Source organism: Lactuca virosa, chromosome 8 (genome assembly GCF_052849685.1).
Source record: "Lactuca virosa cultivar CGN04683 chromosome 8, Lactuca_virosa_CGN04683_v6, whole genome shotgun sequence".
In the NCBI taxonomy this organism is placed as follows: domain Eukaryota; kingdom Viridiplantae; phylum Streptophyta; class Magnoliopsida; order Asterales; family Asteraceae; genus Lactuca; species Lactuca virosa.
The window spans coordinates 286,970,647-286,986,648 of record NC_136433.1 but is presented as its reverse complement, the minus strand read 5'-3'; the positions used below and the strand labels follow the sequence as shown (position 1 = coordinate 286,986,648).

Genomic DNA, 16,002 nt, shown 5'->3' with positions numbered 1-16,002 from the left:
TTCGAGTTTATAAGCTACAGGACCAATCCTTGCGAGCATTTCAAATGGTCTGATATACCTTGGATATAGTTTTCCACGCTTTCCAAAGTGTATCATGCCTTTCCAGGGTGAGACCTTTAACAAAAAATGGTCGCCAACCTGAAATTCCAAGAGTTTTCTTCTCTTGTCTACGTAGCTCTTTTGTCGATCACGAGAGGCTTTCAGACGTTCACGAATTTGAACAATTTTCTCGGTCGTATCCCTGATGATCTCCGGACCTGTGAGAGTGCTGTCAGGAATTTGTCCTTTAGCTAACTGTGTATCACCCACTTCCGCCCATCACAGTGGTGATCTACATTTGCGGCCATAGAGGGCTTCAAATGGAGCAGCCTTGATACTGGTGTGGTAACTATTGTTATATGAGAACTCGACAAGTGGTAAATGGGTATCCCATGCTTTACCAAAGTCGATCACACAAGCTCTCAGCATGTCTTCTAGTGTTTGGATAGTTCTCTCACTCTGTCCATCTGTTTGTGGGTGATAGGCTGTACTCATGTCCAACCTGGTTCCCAGGGATTTTGGAAGTGACTGCCAGAACCGAGAGGTAAATCGACTATCTCTGTCAGAGATAATAGATATTGGTACTCCATGTAATCAAACTATTTCCCTGATGTATGTTCTGGTCAGTTTTTCCATCTTGTTTGTTTCTTTGATTGGCAGGAAGTGTGCGGACTTGGGTAACCGGTCGATGATTACCCAGATTGTATCAAAACCACCCGTCGTCTTGGGTAATTTGGTTATGAAATCCATTGTAATCCGTTCCCACTTCCACTTAGATATATCTGGTTGTTGTAATAGACCTGAGGTCTTTTGGTATTCTACCTTTACTTTGGCGCAAGTCAGACACTTGCCAACATAGGTAGCAATTTTTGCTTTCATGTTCGGCCACCAATACAATTTCTTAAGGTCCAGATACATCTTGTCTGAACCTGGATGAACAAAGTATCGAGTCTTGTGTGCTTCGTTCATGAAAACTTCTCTGAATCCACCAAACTTCGGTGTCCAGATTCGATTCATGAAATAACGAATTCTATCACCCTTGATTTCTAAATTCTTTTCCATTCCCTTAAGGCTTCCCCCATCATGTTCTCAGGTTTCAAGGCTTCCATCTGAGCCTCCTTGATCTGTATGGATATGTGGGAATGGATGGTCATGGTCAGAGACTTTATTCGGAGGCCCGAATATTCTTTCCGACTGAGGGCATCTGCTACTACATTGGCTTTGCCGGGATGATATCGAATTTCGCATTCTTAATCATTAAGTAGCTCAACCCATCATCGTTGTCTCATGTTTAGCTACTTCTGATCGAATATGTGTTGAAGACTTTTATGATCTGTAAAGATGGTGCACTTTGTGCCGTAGAGGTAGTGTCTCCAGATCTTTAGAGCAAATACTACTGCTCCCAACTCAAGGTCATGAGTAGTGTAGTTGACCTCGTGTGTTTTTAGTTGTTGTGAGGCATAGGTGATAACTTTTCCTCGCTGCATAATTACACATCCCAGCCCTAGATTGGATGCATCGCAGTATACAACAAAGTCTTCTGTTCCTTCAGGTAGAGATAGAATAGGTGCGCTGCACAAAGCCAGTTTCAGAGTTTGGAATGCAGCTTCTTGTTTCTCTCCCCGGTTGAAAGTTACACCCTTTTGAGTCAGGGTAGTAAGTGGTTTAGCGATCCTTGAGAAGTTCTGTATGAATCTGCGGTAATAACCAGCAAGGCCCAAGAATTGACAGATTTCCGTGGGTATTTTTGGTGCTGACCAATTATTGATTGCTTTAATTTTGGAGGGGTCCACGTGTATTCCTTCTTCGCTGACCATGTAACCTAAGAAATCTACTTTCTGAATCCAAAATTTGCATTTCGAAAACTTCGCATAAATCTTTTCGGCTCGCAATGTTTCCAAGACTTGTCAAAGGTGTTGACTATGCTCCTCCTTGCCACGTGAGTAGATGATTATATCATCTATGAACACAATCACGAATTTGTCTAGGAAAGGAAGGCATACCCTATTCATTAAGTCCGTGAAAACTGCGGGTGCATAGGTTTAGACCGAAGGGCATCACTACAAATTCGTAGTGACCATAACGCGTTCGAAATGCCGTTTTGGGAACATCACTTTCCTAGACTCGTAATTGGTGATATCCGGATCTCAGGTCGATCTTTGAAAAGTAGTTTGTTCCTTGTAGTTAATCGAGCAAATTGTCTATTCGCGGTAGCGGATATCGGTTCTTAATGGTGAGCTTGTTTAGTTCGCGACAGTCGATGCACATTTAGAACGATCCATCCTTCTTCTTTATGAACAGGACCGGTGCTCCCTAAGGTGAGAAGCTCGGTCGAATGAATCCCTTACTGAGTAGTTTGGTTAGTTGGCTGGATAATTCTTGCATCTCAGATGGTGCTAGTCGATACGGGGATTCTGCTACTGGGGTGGCTCCAGGAATAAGATCAATTCTAAATTCGACCTATCGCGAAGGAGGTACTCCTGGAAGATCCTCAGGAAATACATCAGGAAAATTACAAACTTCAGGAATGCGCTTGAGGTCTTTCACTTCTTGCTTTTCATTCACGACATGTGCCATGAATACTTGATATTCTTTGATTAGGTATTTCCGAGATTTAATGCAAGAAATGATGCGAAGATTCGTGCTGGTTTTATCGCCATAAATAATGAGGGTTTCGCCATTTGGAAGATTAAGGCGAACGACCTTTTCGTAGCATAGAATATCAGCATGATGTGGACACCAATCCATGCCAATGATGACATCAAAACTTTTTATTGAGACTGACATGACGTTGATTTGAAAAGAATGATTGTTTAGTGAGAGGGTACAGTCTATGTATATGTCGTTAGTGTTTTCCGTCTTTCCATTTTCCATCTCGACAGTGAATGTTTCGTTAAATGATTTTGGTGTTTGATTGAGTAAATGCTTAAATTGGTGACTTACAAAACTCCTCTCCGCTCCACTATCAAATAGTATGCATGCATAAGAGTCATTGAGGAGAAACGTACCTGTAACCACGATTGGGTCTACCATTGCCTCCTCATGTCCCGTTGTCAGTACCCTTCCCACTCCCCCTGCACTCCTTGTTTTCGGGCAATCCCTCTTAATATGCCCTGTTTCTCCGCATCCGTAGCAAGTGCTGCTCGCTCCTGTATTCGTGGTTAGGGCATTTTGTTGAGCTGGTTCTTTGCAGAAACGGACAGTGTGTCCTTTCTTGTTGCACTTCGTGCAATACATTTCCCGACACGCACGGACATGGTCGTAGTTACACTTATTGCATTTCGGAAGACTCCCAGCATATTGCTTAGCGGGTGTTGGGGCTGCTCAGACAGTGATGGTGTGAGCTACCACCACTTGTTGTCTTTTGGAGTTTTCCTCGGTTGTTTTATTCTTTCTTTTGTTCCAAGGTCTTTTTCGATTGCCACTTTCCTTTGGTTGTTCAGGAGTGGATGTTATCGTCCCCTGACGGACTCCATGGTTAATGAGTTGTTGCGCCAAATGTTTTGCGCTGTCGAAAGTAATAGGCTTGGAAGCTAAGACATACCCTTGGATCTGGGGTGACAATTCCCATAGGTATCTTTCCGCCTTTTTCGATTCCGGGGTTATCATCCTGGGACACAATACAGAGAGATCACAGAATCTCGTCGTGTAGGCAGCGATGTCAGATCCATTCATTTTGAGGGTCCATAACTCATGTTCTAATTTTTCCACTTCGCCCCTTGGGCAATAGTCTTCTAACATCAAGACCTTCAAGTCTTCCCAGCTCATGGAATTTGCCACTGGGAGGGTTATAGCTTTGACATGGCTCTTCGACCAAGTAAGAGCTCTGTCAGAAAAGGTGCATGCTGCATACTTAACTTTACTTGTTTCTGGACACACACATATTTCGAAGACTGATTCAGTCTTTTCAAACCATCGCATCAGTGCGATTACTCCTCCACTACCGTTGAAGGTTTTAGGTTTCCCATTGGTAAAGTCTTTGTATGAACACTCTTTAGGGTGCCCATGACTTTCTCCATGGTCCGAGTGATTGTTACCAGTTCCCACTCCATTGGTGCCGCTTGCGTTAAATTGTGTTATGGCAGCTATTACGGCAGCAGTTACCGCAGCTTGGAACATGGCAGCATCATATTGTGGAGGCGGTGGTGCTGTTGGTGGAGTATTGTTGGAATGACTGGGATTCTTTCTTGGCGGCATCTTTTTCTACAAGATTTAATGAGGAAATGATGATAAGTTTTATATAGAAGTTATGAGTAAGGTGATATTGAACGAGATACATCTAAATTTTAAATGCATCATATCCCGACTGATATATTGTTCTATTAGGCGATTTACAATAAAAGTCTACTAATATAAGTAAACAATTGCCAATTTTGTTTATAGCAACACTCGTAATGAAATTTGTATAGTGTTCTATACCATATTCTTTTAATTTCACTTGGTGTATATAAGTTGTATGTAATTAAGGCTAAATAGATTGTTGAACATAATGGATCTGCCTTAAGTCTGCAACCAAAATGTTATGAAAATTGTAGTAACTCCAAATGAAGAAAAATGCTTATCATTTGCATTGCTATATTGTTTTGTACATATAGTTAGGAAAATTTGACCTGGATACAGGTCTATATTACATCAATATAAATGAAAGCATTACAACCTACGAGTAGTGTATTCACTTAATCATAGGGTGGAGTTTTACATATAGTTAAAAGTATTATACATATCCAAGATCCTGGTCTATATCAAAAATAGAAGTAGTGTAAACACTACTTGCGGCGAGTACAGTTCTTGGCAATGGATTCTGCAGCATGGTGCTCTCTTTCCCTCATACGCCTCTCTAGTGTAGCTTGATGCTCCCTGAGTGCTCTAATTTCGATTTGAGCAGCAATCATTTCTTCATGAATCATGTATGTGTGGTGTCTGGTTTCATTGTGATCTCCGTCCAGACAATGAAGATTTACAGCGTTTACTTGGGAGGCAGTAGTGATTTCTAGAATTCGGTTGATCGATATTCGTGATTGATCAACCTGGCGGGAAATACGGCGTACTATAACAAGGAGGGCCCTGTCAGGTGAACCTCCATTGCTAATGTTGTAGAAGCCTCTGTTCATGCCGAAAGGAGGGCGTTGTCCTTGCTTTTGGCTCCACCTATGTAGTGTTTCGCACCATGCTGGTGTCGGACCTTGGAAATCATATTTGGCTGCAGGGTTTTGTTCAACCGGCGGTGGGTTGTATACTTCTGGGTCCAAGTCTGTACCTTCTGAATCTTCATCCTCCTCGGGATCCTCTTCAGGATCATCTTCAACCCAACCATTATTCCCTTGATTAGGGAAGTAGGGATCTCCGCGCGCGGGATATTTTGCCATAATGTCTATACGAGAATAGAAAGAATGTAAACATGTTGTTTTTATAATATTACAAAATACTCCTATAGTATTTTAACTGATAAAGGTTTTTTGTATGGTTTATTGGTATGTTTTAGACTTGTTGCAACACCACGATCACTTCCAAACACATGTTGGTCATATCTCAAATAAATATAGTTGATCAGGCTATATTTATTCCAGATATGATTACATAACTGTCTAGGTTTGACTGTAGTTTTCAACATCCAAATACTTATGTTTTGTTCTTCTTATGATACTTGTCCTAGCATGTAAGCATGTATATATACTTTTATAAAAATATTATTATATTTTTAAAAGTATAACTCTTGGTCAGAGTGCTTTAGTCCCATTGTATTTATAGTTATATATATTTTATGGTTTGATATACTTAGTTAACTATAAACAATGCTCTGATACGAATCTGTCACACCCCCAAACCTGAACGGTGGAAACATTCGGGGGCGGAGGACGTCATGAATAGTATCACAGCAATTGCATAATAGTAATCAAAGTAACAACAACCATGCATTTGTAAAATATAAGTGTTTACATATATGTTCAAAACAATGTGTTTTAACACCAAACATGTATAAACAATAGTTAAAAGACATGAGTCTATAATACTCCATCTTCTCAAAAGCTCGTGGTTGTGCCTGTTTTACCGGTTTCCTGAGAATACTAGTTATTTGAGAAAAAGTGTCAACATTTAAGTTGGTGAGTTCATAAGCATTTATATGAAAATATATGCCATTCTACGAGATGAAATCATGTTTGTCCAGAAAATCCGATAATTTGTATATAACTGAGTTGTAAGCTGTTTGTTTGTAAGTAATCGTATCTATCCCATAAAATCCTATATTTTCCTTAAAGCTGATATGTAAACTTGTTGGTATATTCCAATAATGAAAAGCAAAAGTATAAATTTCATACTTAATTTCGTAACATGTAGTTTTATTTGAAAATAAAACCATTTGATACGCTGAGTAATTACGTAAAATAAATAAAGTATTAATTTCACGTAAAAATAACGTATTGACGTTTTTCATGTGAGTTTTCATAACCGTGCTAACAAACGATTTCCTGTCGCGACGTTCTTCAAGCGTCGTTATGTTTGATAATTGTCACCCACAACCTGCCGGTCGGGCTGTAGCTAACAGCCAGGGTGCGGGGTCATCAATCTCGTATAGATCTATACACAAGTATCACGCTCTCTGGAGGGAGACTCGAGTATAAAACAGGACTTCCATGTATACCTAGGTAGGTATAACGAAGACGATGTCTCACAAATTTCCAACGATATACGTGTTCTGTTATTCGAAAATATTCATCATGTTTATAATATAAAAATAAACGTATTTTTATATATTCATTTATTTGCCCTGAAAGGGGGTAAAATAATGAGAATGTATTCGAAACTATATCTATTATAGTTTACAGTATATGTTTCATTTGAACTGATGACTGTTGTAAGATGAGATGTTCTGTGTGCACATGTTTTCATGTAATAGTTATATAAACTATAAGAAAACATAAATAATGGTTTGTATTTTTAACACAAGTTTCCATGTGTTTTACTTGTATTCTTCCCCTTTAAAACATGTAAAAGTTATAAAAAGTGTAGGGGTATGAACTCACTTGATAGGTGGTGATTTGGGTAGCGTTTCGTTTCTATAAAGGATTTTTCTTGAAGAAATTGTGAGTTTCTGATGAAAACCGGGCTTTGCGAGGGTCGAGTAAGAAACCGAAAGACTCTTTTCTTGTGGACTTCAGGTGCTTCTGGGTGTTTTTCGGGTGTTAGATATGTTACTGGGACTGCGGGGGGTTGTAAGGAGGTTTATGGGGGTGAAATATGTGAAAAGGGGTGAAATTTGGTGTGAACATGGTGAAGGAACCGGGAGATCTCGCACCCTTTTATAGGGCCGAAGTCTCGGACCGGAGAGAGGGGGAGGGCACGCGTCGGACGGAGGGCGAAGCACGCGTCAGACTTCGGACGCTTCCACGGACACGACACACGTCAGAATTTGGTTGGGCCGCGCTTCGGACGAGTCACCAGGTCGGACACATGCAGCTCGCGAGGAATGGTCGACGTGGCCGAACCCTAGCCTCGCATATGCGAAGGTTCTCGGTTTTTGTGCCCAAATCTTCAAAATTTCATATGTTTCGCATACGAGCTCTATTTTCGACGTTATTTATATCCACGCGTAGGTGAGATTATACTTTACATCTTTCGTTTAGACTCCGTCGACAAATTTTGAGTTTATTTTTAACAGTCCGGGACAGGAAAAACCGTTAAAAATTCATAACTTCTTCATTCAACGTCCGTTTTCGTCTGTCTTTTTTCCGTTATACTACTATTGACGAGACCTTCAATTCTCGTTTAGGTTGTATCGGCTAAAAATCGTCCGATCTTTATTTCGAATTTCGGGCTGTATACTACTATATCCAATCTTAGAAAAATCATAACTTCCTCATATGAAGTCAGATTTGGACGTTCTTTTTATGTACGTTCACCTAAGGCTAAAAAGCATTTTATTGTAAACTTACTTTTTACGCTACACAGCGTTTTGCCGGTTTTGTCGCGGATCTTTGATAGGTCATAACTTCTTCGTTATAACCCGGATTTCGGTGTTGTTTATATTTTCGGAATCCTTGTTATGATCTCTACCACTTCATTTATCCCAATCAAGTTTTTATTTTTGACGCTTATTTTCACCTTAATTGTTATATATATATATATATATATATATATATATATATATATATATATATATATATATATATATATATATATATATATATATATATATAATAAATAAGTAATTGCACATATTATTCAAATAATTTCTCTTTATTACTTTAAAAACCAGTTACAAATTTTGACCTAGTCTATTATATTGACTTGAAATATCGGGTTGTTACAGATGGAATACAAATTTTGTTTTTTTTATCGTTGTACTTGTGTTATATATTCAGATTATCTATGATCCATGAACTTAGTCGTACTCCCAGCATGATCCGCCTTGGCCGGGGGTGTGACAGAATGGTATCAGAGCTAAATTGTCTATAGAGAACTTGTATACTCGAAAGAGGAATACAACTATAGAAAACTAGATTTTAATAAAAGTATTATTAATAAAAAAAACTACTTCTCGACTACTTACGGTGTGAGGAATTTGGTTTGATGTGCCGCTTGGGTGGATGGATTCAGAACAACTTAATTGCCAAAATAATCCTGCCCTCCAGTACTTCATGACTGGTCCTTATTTGTGTTTGGTAGTCGGGAAGTATAAAACAAAAGTTAATAATACTACAAACGCCACCAACCATAATATATAAGTGTTTATATATACTCTGACCCGCGATGAGAACACTTAATAAAATCTTAAATATCCCTTCAACTGAAACTACCAACTCAACCATTTAGGTCAAACGCCTCAATTAAAGGTTAGCACCATACATAAGCCATACCACAAAATAAACATGTAACGCGCACCTATGTTATTTTTGGTCGGGCCGGTGCACAACCAACCTTGAGAAAGGAGTTTTACAGACTACAACGGTTGAGAGTTTTAGAGATTGAAAAATGTTCTCCAGATTCGCTGCAGCAACCTAGTATCGTAGAATCCATATATACATTTTAAAACACTTATACATTTCAAAATCATTACCAATTAAGATCACTTTCTATCATTTGGAAATCTAGAGGATTTCTAAACCAATCACCTTTCCTCTATCATTTGAAAATTAGTAGGATTCCAGGAGTCAATCTCACTCTAAGACATGGAAATCTATGGGATTATAGGAATAAATTATGCTAATACACTATCATGCAATACAATTCTTATATGCTTTTATTATGTAGTATAAACAACTTAAGTGAGTTTTTTCTAAATGTTTAGGACAATGCCTCTACGAAAGGAACCACGAGTTCGTCCACCGACAATTCCCCGAGGCAATTGAAAGAAAGCCCCACCAGTAACTCAAACATTAGTGGAAACTCCAAACCAGGGAGGAGCCCCAGAAGTAACAAATGTGAACCAGACATTTCAAATGGGCCCCACCATGATGCAAAACATGCTTGCACAAGGAATTGCTACAGCCTTGGTAGCACACGAGGCAGCCCGAAACAAAAACACTAGGAATAGTGGAAGTGGCACTCCAATAACTCACCAAAACAACCCTAGACACTGCTCCTACAAGGAATTCATGGGCTGCAAAACTCGATTCTTCTACGACACTAAAGGAGTTGTTGGTCTATCCCGTTGGATAGAAAAGACTGAGGCATTTTTTCACATCAGTGCGTGCCCCGATGACTGCCGGGTCAAGTATGTTACCTGCATGCTGATGGACTCCGCCTTAACTTGGTGGAATAACCATGCAAAGTCCATGGGAAGCGTTGAGGCTTATGTTATGGGTTCGGAACCACTAAAACAAATGATGATCAGAGAATATTGCCCCCGACAGGAAATCCAGGCTCTAGAACAAGAGCTTTGGAATCTGACCATGCAAGGATCTGAGATAGTTGCCTATACCTCCCGATTTAATGACCTTGCTAACCTTTGCCCAGGATTGGTACCCTCGGAAGATAAGAAGATTGAGAGAGACATATGGGGACTAGCATCACCAGTACGGGGTCTGTTTACTGCATTCAGACCATTGACTTTTGATAATGCTAAGCAATTGGCCTATTAATTGACTAAGCAGTGTATATGTCAGGGTACCATGGCCCCACCAGTAGAAAAGAATCATGCCAAAAGTACCAAATGGAAGTTTCATGGGAAATCAAAGGGCGACTCCAAGCATCACAAAACTGAAATAGAACCTTTGCATGTCTATGTCCCAATTACCAACACTCCCACCCCAGCTAGGTCCTACACTGGGACTTTACCTCATTGTACAGAGTGCAACCTCCATCACGTCGGAAATTAGAGGGAGATCATTTGCAACAGGTGTAAGATGAGAGGTCACATCTCGAGGTACTGCAAAAAAAACCCCCAACCACTATGGCAGGGGGAAGCCATAACTGTTTTGAATGCAATCAACCAGGGCATTTTAGGAAGGACTGCCTGAAACTGAAGAATCAAGGTGGCAATGGAAGATCACTTATGATCACTGCTGGAGATGTTCTCCAGGAACCACCTATGGTTATCGGTACATTTCATATCAACAATGTTTAGGCTTTGGTATTAATTGATACTGGTGCCGAAAAACGTTTTATCGACCATAGGTTTAGAAACGCGACAAAACATAAATTCCGCAAACTTGATGAAACTTACACTGTAGATATGGCAGTCAACCAAATAGAAAGCACTTTAGAAATACTCACCAATTGTTTCTCACCCTTAATAATCACGTCATTCATATAGAAACTAAGGACCCTTGCTGGTAATCTATGCTTGCTTAGTGTATACGTTAGGCCTGTATATTATTAAGATTCTATAAACTTAGGATTTGTGACTCCTCTTTACTTCCTGTTTCGTGTTTGGTTGTGGGCTTAAGGTAGAATCACTTATTCGACCGTCTATTCGATCTTGATTATATACGACAGGGATCATGTACCACGAAAATACATTACTATTTATCGAATCCCCATGTACTATCGGTACGACCTCAATTTCGGGACGAAATTTCTTTTAACGGGGAGGTAATGTGACATCCAGCAAATTAGGACAAAAATTATAGCCGTCCAATTCACCGAAAATCTCGTGATAATATGACTTATTGAGTTTTAGTGCATCTAAAGTAAAATAAATAATTTTGTTTCAATTATTATATGATGTCAGATGATACCTTACTTCCAAATGTGTAAACTGTCAACCGAATCAAACCGCTTATACCGCAATGCTGATTAATACGACTGAAAAAAACTGAAATTTTGCATTAAGTCGCTTTAAGCAAAACAAAAATTAAAATATTATAGTACATGTTCCCCTGTTTTCGAAAATATAAAGAACATCCAAAAAAAATACGACCGTTTTAAGAAAAGAGAGTAAAACACTAGTTTTCTTTAATCGCGTAAAACCGAGTCGATCCGTTGAGGCACTTACTCTTTGCCGATGGTAATTTCAAAAATGTTTTTGGAATTAGACTATAGTCTATTATTTAATTTCACACTCAAAATATTTTTAAAGAAAATATTTACAAAAGTCGCGAAAAACGAATATATTTACGAAAGTCGCGAAAAACGGACTTTACAGCTATTTAGACGCAAAACTTCTAACGCAAATTTCGGAGTTCCGTAACTCCAAAAATTAACCCATTTTAGTTTTTGGAATCCTTGAATTAATTCCTATCTAACGGTACTTTTGAAAAATTTTCTCGACACTCCGATACACCAAAAATGAATTGTTTTTTGGAATTTAATGGGCTAGACCCTCTTGTAGGGCCCACATGAGATATTAGACTTTAAAATAATCTAATTTGGTTTTCCTCCTTACCTTACCCACGTGGGTTTTCCTTTTTCTTCTGTCTTCTTTGAGTGCAGGCCTCCCTACGAGGTACAACAATGGTGATTGGGGTACGGTGTTTGTACTCACCATTACACTATAAATAGAAGGCCTTGGGGTCCTTCTTGAATCAACAAATCATCAGCCTAACTCTTCTCTCTCCATCTCAATCTTCTCTCTTAAATCTCTCTCTCCCTCCATACCTCTCTATCCTAATCACCACCATAGGACCACCACTTCCACCATCCTAAAACACCCAAAACACCTTACTTATAATCCCCTTAATCACCACCCCCCTCTCTGCCCTTCTCCTTCATCGAATCCCACTCAAAACAGGAGGAGGAACCGGAGGAAACCACCCCTGGAACCACCCACGGCCACCATACCATCACCCACTGCCACCACCAGGAAAAACCCACCTCCACCCCTTGGTTGCTGCTGAATTCGATCCCCAAGGGCCTCTCCACTCTCCCTGCATCAAAACCCATGATCACCAACAAGAAGAAGGCGAAAGAAGACCACGGGAGCGGCCTCCTGCCAACTCCGTCACCTCTTTGTTGCAGCTCCAAATCATCGCCGATCACCACCTGTGCTACTATTCTTCAACCGTAAGTCATCCCTTCTTCCATCTCCTTGCTCGGTGTCACTCTTTTGCGCATTTCCGATCGACAAAGAACCATATTAGTATTTTTCTTTCTCGTGATCGACTGCGAACGAAGGAAAACACAGGAGGGTGACCACCTCTTGTGTAATCAAACTTATATAACTTTTTAATATATACAATTCCTCAACTTCGACTTTGGCCAGTTTTGACCCCTCCCCCTTAAAATTGTTTTTAAAGCAAATCCTAAATTAATAAAACTTAAGTTAAAAGTTACAAAAAATACCCCCAGTTTGGAAAAACCTTTTAATTTGACGCAATCTTAATATCAACTAGATATCAACTAGAAAGGTTACCCCGCTACGCGGGGGCCAGAAGGATTCGATGTTCTTTCCGAAACGACGTGCACATACGATATTGGGTGCAACCGAAGTAAATGATGCCTATTGGACTGCAGTTGAAACCTTTTTGTATCCTTTTTAAATATAGAACAAACTTTATCTGTTTAAGTTTGTATTGTATTTTTATAGTATGTTGCTATAAAAAAAATGGTTGTAAACAATAATAGGATGTTATAATACACAATATAACAATAGCGGGAGTCTATACTGTCTGCTGAACATTTGAGGGACCAACAGTCTCACGTACATTCCTCCTGATAAGCATCTGTTATCCCCCACTCGACATCCAAAATTTCAAATGATCAAAATACCAAAATCCTTGATAGCTTTGTTCTCACTGTTCAACTTCTGCAAAATCATATAAAGTGAACATTAAAGCTATATAAATTTTAAAATCATAATAGCAATGTCCAACCCAACCAAAGCATGCAAAATAAAAGTACAATGCTATAATAGGAATGATTTTGAAAGTATAATGCCTATAAAGGAAATGAAAGTAATAAACAAATTCAAAACCAAATACATTCATTATTTATAAAATTCAAAAATAAAAATAAAAAATTACCATCTTCCATTAATTAACTCAGTACACTTTCATGCATCTTGCATGTCCTTATATCTTACCAAAACAATATTATAATAATTTCTCTTAAGGATACAATCAGTAATATTTAGGGACCAAAAATGAGCAAGTTAGGAACATTAATATTAGCATTTTCAGTAGATTGATGTATTAACTATATGAAATGTGTCTTTTGGTGAGATTCGTAATCATAGATTATTTATGGCATGTGAAATTAAGAAAACAAACCCATTTATCAACATTTTCTTGTTATGTGCCATTATAGTCAAAGGTGTTACTGTAAATTAAACAAAATAGTAATAATTATCAATAATTCTTAATTTCAAATCGTTAAAATAAAATGAACTATATGGATATTTTATAGTTTAAATAAGTGAAATGGAACAATACTTACGCTATTACACCACAACTAATGAATTACACAATAAATGTTTGATCAAACAACCTTCCAGAAAGGAAATATTGACATATAACGAAAACCAACCTGCTTGCTTGAAACAATCTGAACATGGCCAATTTTACAGAGACATATTTCCCACCTGATGATAACTTCTGTTTCACTATTTGTCATGGAATATGCAACCAAAAAGTTAGGCATTCAAGTGAGAGAATCTGAAATTCCTCATTAAAGTGAGCCACCCCCCATATTTAAATATGCTTATTTATTTTGTATTCATGTTTGATAATCTAAAAAATTTGAGCCCCATAAAAGCTTGCAACTTACATCATTTACTATTGACTCACATGAAACTCATGTTTGCTTTATTATATTCTTATATTTATATCATATCAGAATGTATTATACCTCTTCAAGCATGGAACCACACTCAGAAATGAGAGCAATGTGATTCAAAAGCAGATGATACCATGCTAGCTTCATGAGCACAACCTCTCATAGCAACAAAAGTCTTTTGTAGATCACCTGATACAAACAATAACGAAAATCATGACATTTGTAAGTAAAAGGGTTGTCTGGTTATTGATGGACTTTCACTAACAGATTTAAGCCCGATTTGGCTTGGGATTTAGGGTAACTTACCCGAAATGGAGCCGGAATTATAACCTGAAAACCAATAAATATTTAATTTTTCTTACAGAAATGATAAAAAAAAAACAAAACACATGTATACGCAGACCTCGTCTCCTGGGGAACAAATAGCAAGAACTGCTTGTAGTAAACTCTGTTTTGCCCCGTTACTGACCACAATTTCATCAGGTGTGTAAGAAACATGATTCTCCTCTACAAGAAACAAAAGAAAAATATTTAAGGAATCATCATTAACATTTATATCCGAAAAAATTTCATTTGATCTTACCCTTCAATTTCTTGCATATTGTTGTTCGTACTTCATGGGTACCTGCATTCCAGGGTTCATTGATGCTGTTGTGAAGGTTAAAAACAAAATATTTTAATGTTTTATTTCTAGCTTACCTTGAAAACGTAAAACCAAATAAAACCAAGCCAAAGTAAGTCGTTATCCTGTATTTGTTTTGATATTTGTCGATATCAATTGATTTGGAAATATTAGATTAATTATAAGAGATGCTACAACTCGTATTTTTATCAAAATTGTGTTAGACCAGCTGGTTTAAACTATCCTATGCTAAGTAAAAAAACTGGAAAACCTTCTCCCTTAAGCTTTATGTTGCGTAGCTTGACTGATAACTATCGTGGAAATCCCAAAATCGGAAGAAACCTAAATCAGAATTTGAAGAGTGACGTACTTGATCGAAGTCGAGAAAGGGATAGGTCGAAGTCGAGAAAGGGATAGGCGGCGAGTCTCAAGCAACTCCGGCTCCAAACAGGCGGTATTGGAGCCGGCAGCTAAACCGGTGATGGCGTGGGTCCAAACCATCTACTATTCATCGAGGGTGGGTGGGTCGTGCGGTGGGAATAACTCTTCTTCGCTTCATATTCTTCGTCTTCCTCATCCCCTTCCACCCGGAGAATCGGTGCAGGTGGTGCCGGTGGCGGTGGCGCCGCAGCTTCAGAAGATGATTAGAAGAACTTGTGGATTGAGGCGGTGGAGACGATCGACAGGAAGAATAGAGACAAACAGAAGAAGGGAGAGGCGGTGGAAGTGAGGAAGTGAGCAATTAAAAAGAATAAAGAAGTATTTGAGGCGGTGGAATCTGATGGATTAACCAGGTGAAGGAACCAGTGGACACGTGTACAGAAGACGTATCACTCCTGAAAGAAGCAAACACGTGTGACAAACAATCTCTATATTGACATAAAATAACCCCTAAAAGAAAAGAAACACAGTTGCAACCCCACCCATAACCCACTCATAACCAAAGGACCATTTCTGTAAAAAAAAAAAAAAAAAAACACAATGTTTACTTTACTTTTCTTCATAACATTAATATATATATATATATATATATATATATATATATATATATATATATATATATATAATATATATATAATAATTTATTTATAAAAATCTTATATATTTTATTTATTTATTTAGTTATCTATTTTAGATTAAGTTAAATATTGATTTATTAATTTTGATTTTTACAAAATATTAACAATAGT

At 38.3% G+C, this 16,002-nt stretch overlaps 1 protein-coding gene across 6 annotated transcripts; it reads right to left on the bottom strand.

Moving 5' to 3' along the window:
* Nucleotides 1–13,011: 13,011 nt before the first annotated feature.
* Nucleotides 13,012–15,549, bottom strand: LOC145133700 (bifunctional aspartate aminotransferase and glutamate/aspartate-prephenate aminotransferase-like). Of its 6 annotated transcripts, XR_013718686.1 has the most exons (8): nt 15,183–15,549; nt 14,890–14,937; nt 14,774–14,815; nt 14,594–14,697; nt 14,497–14,520; nt 14,263–14,379; nt 13,942–14,017; nt 13,012–13,222 (listed from the first exon to the last, which is right to left on the bottom strand). XR_013718686.1 is itself a non-coding variant. In XM_079068651.1 (7 exons), exons 1-5 carry the CDS (start codon nt 15,311–15,313, stop codon nt 14,350–14,352), a joined length of 354 nt encoding a protein of 117 aa, XP_078924777.1. In that variant the 5' UTR covers nt 15,314–15,549; the 3' UTR covers nt 13,012–13,222; nt 13,942–14,017; nt 14,263–14,349. The 6 variants fall into 6 exon arrangements, 2 of the variants coding, with proteins under 2 accessions (XP_078924777.1, XP_078924778.1); XR_013718684.1 differs by having other exon boundaries at nt 14,890–15,549; XR_013718683.1 differs by having other exon boundaries at nt 14,774–14,937.
* Between the last annotated feature and the right edge of the window lie 453 nt (nt 15,550–16,002).

Excerpts from the sequence above, each read along its gene's own strand:
- LOC145133700 (XM_079068651.1), bottom strand. The coding sequence starts at position 15,313 with ATGGTTTGGACCCACGCCATCACCGGTTTAGCTGCCGGCTCCAATACC. Across the intron at positions 14,521-14,593 it reads TTTGTTCCCCAGGAGACGAG|GTTATAATTCCGGCTCCATT; the intron begins GTCTGCGTATAC and ends ATTGGTTTTCAG. Across the intron at positions 14,380-14,496 it reads TAATTCCGGCTCCATTTCGG|GTGATCTACAAAAGACTTTT; the intron begins GTAAGTTACCCT and ends TGTTTGTATCAG.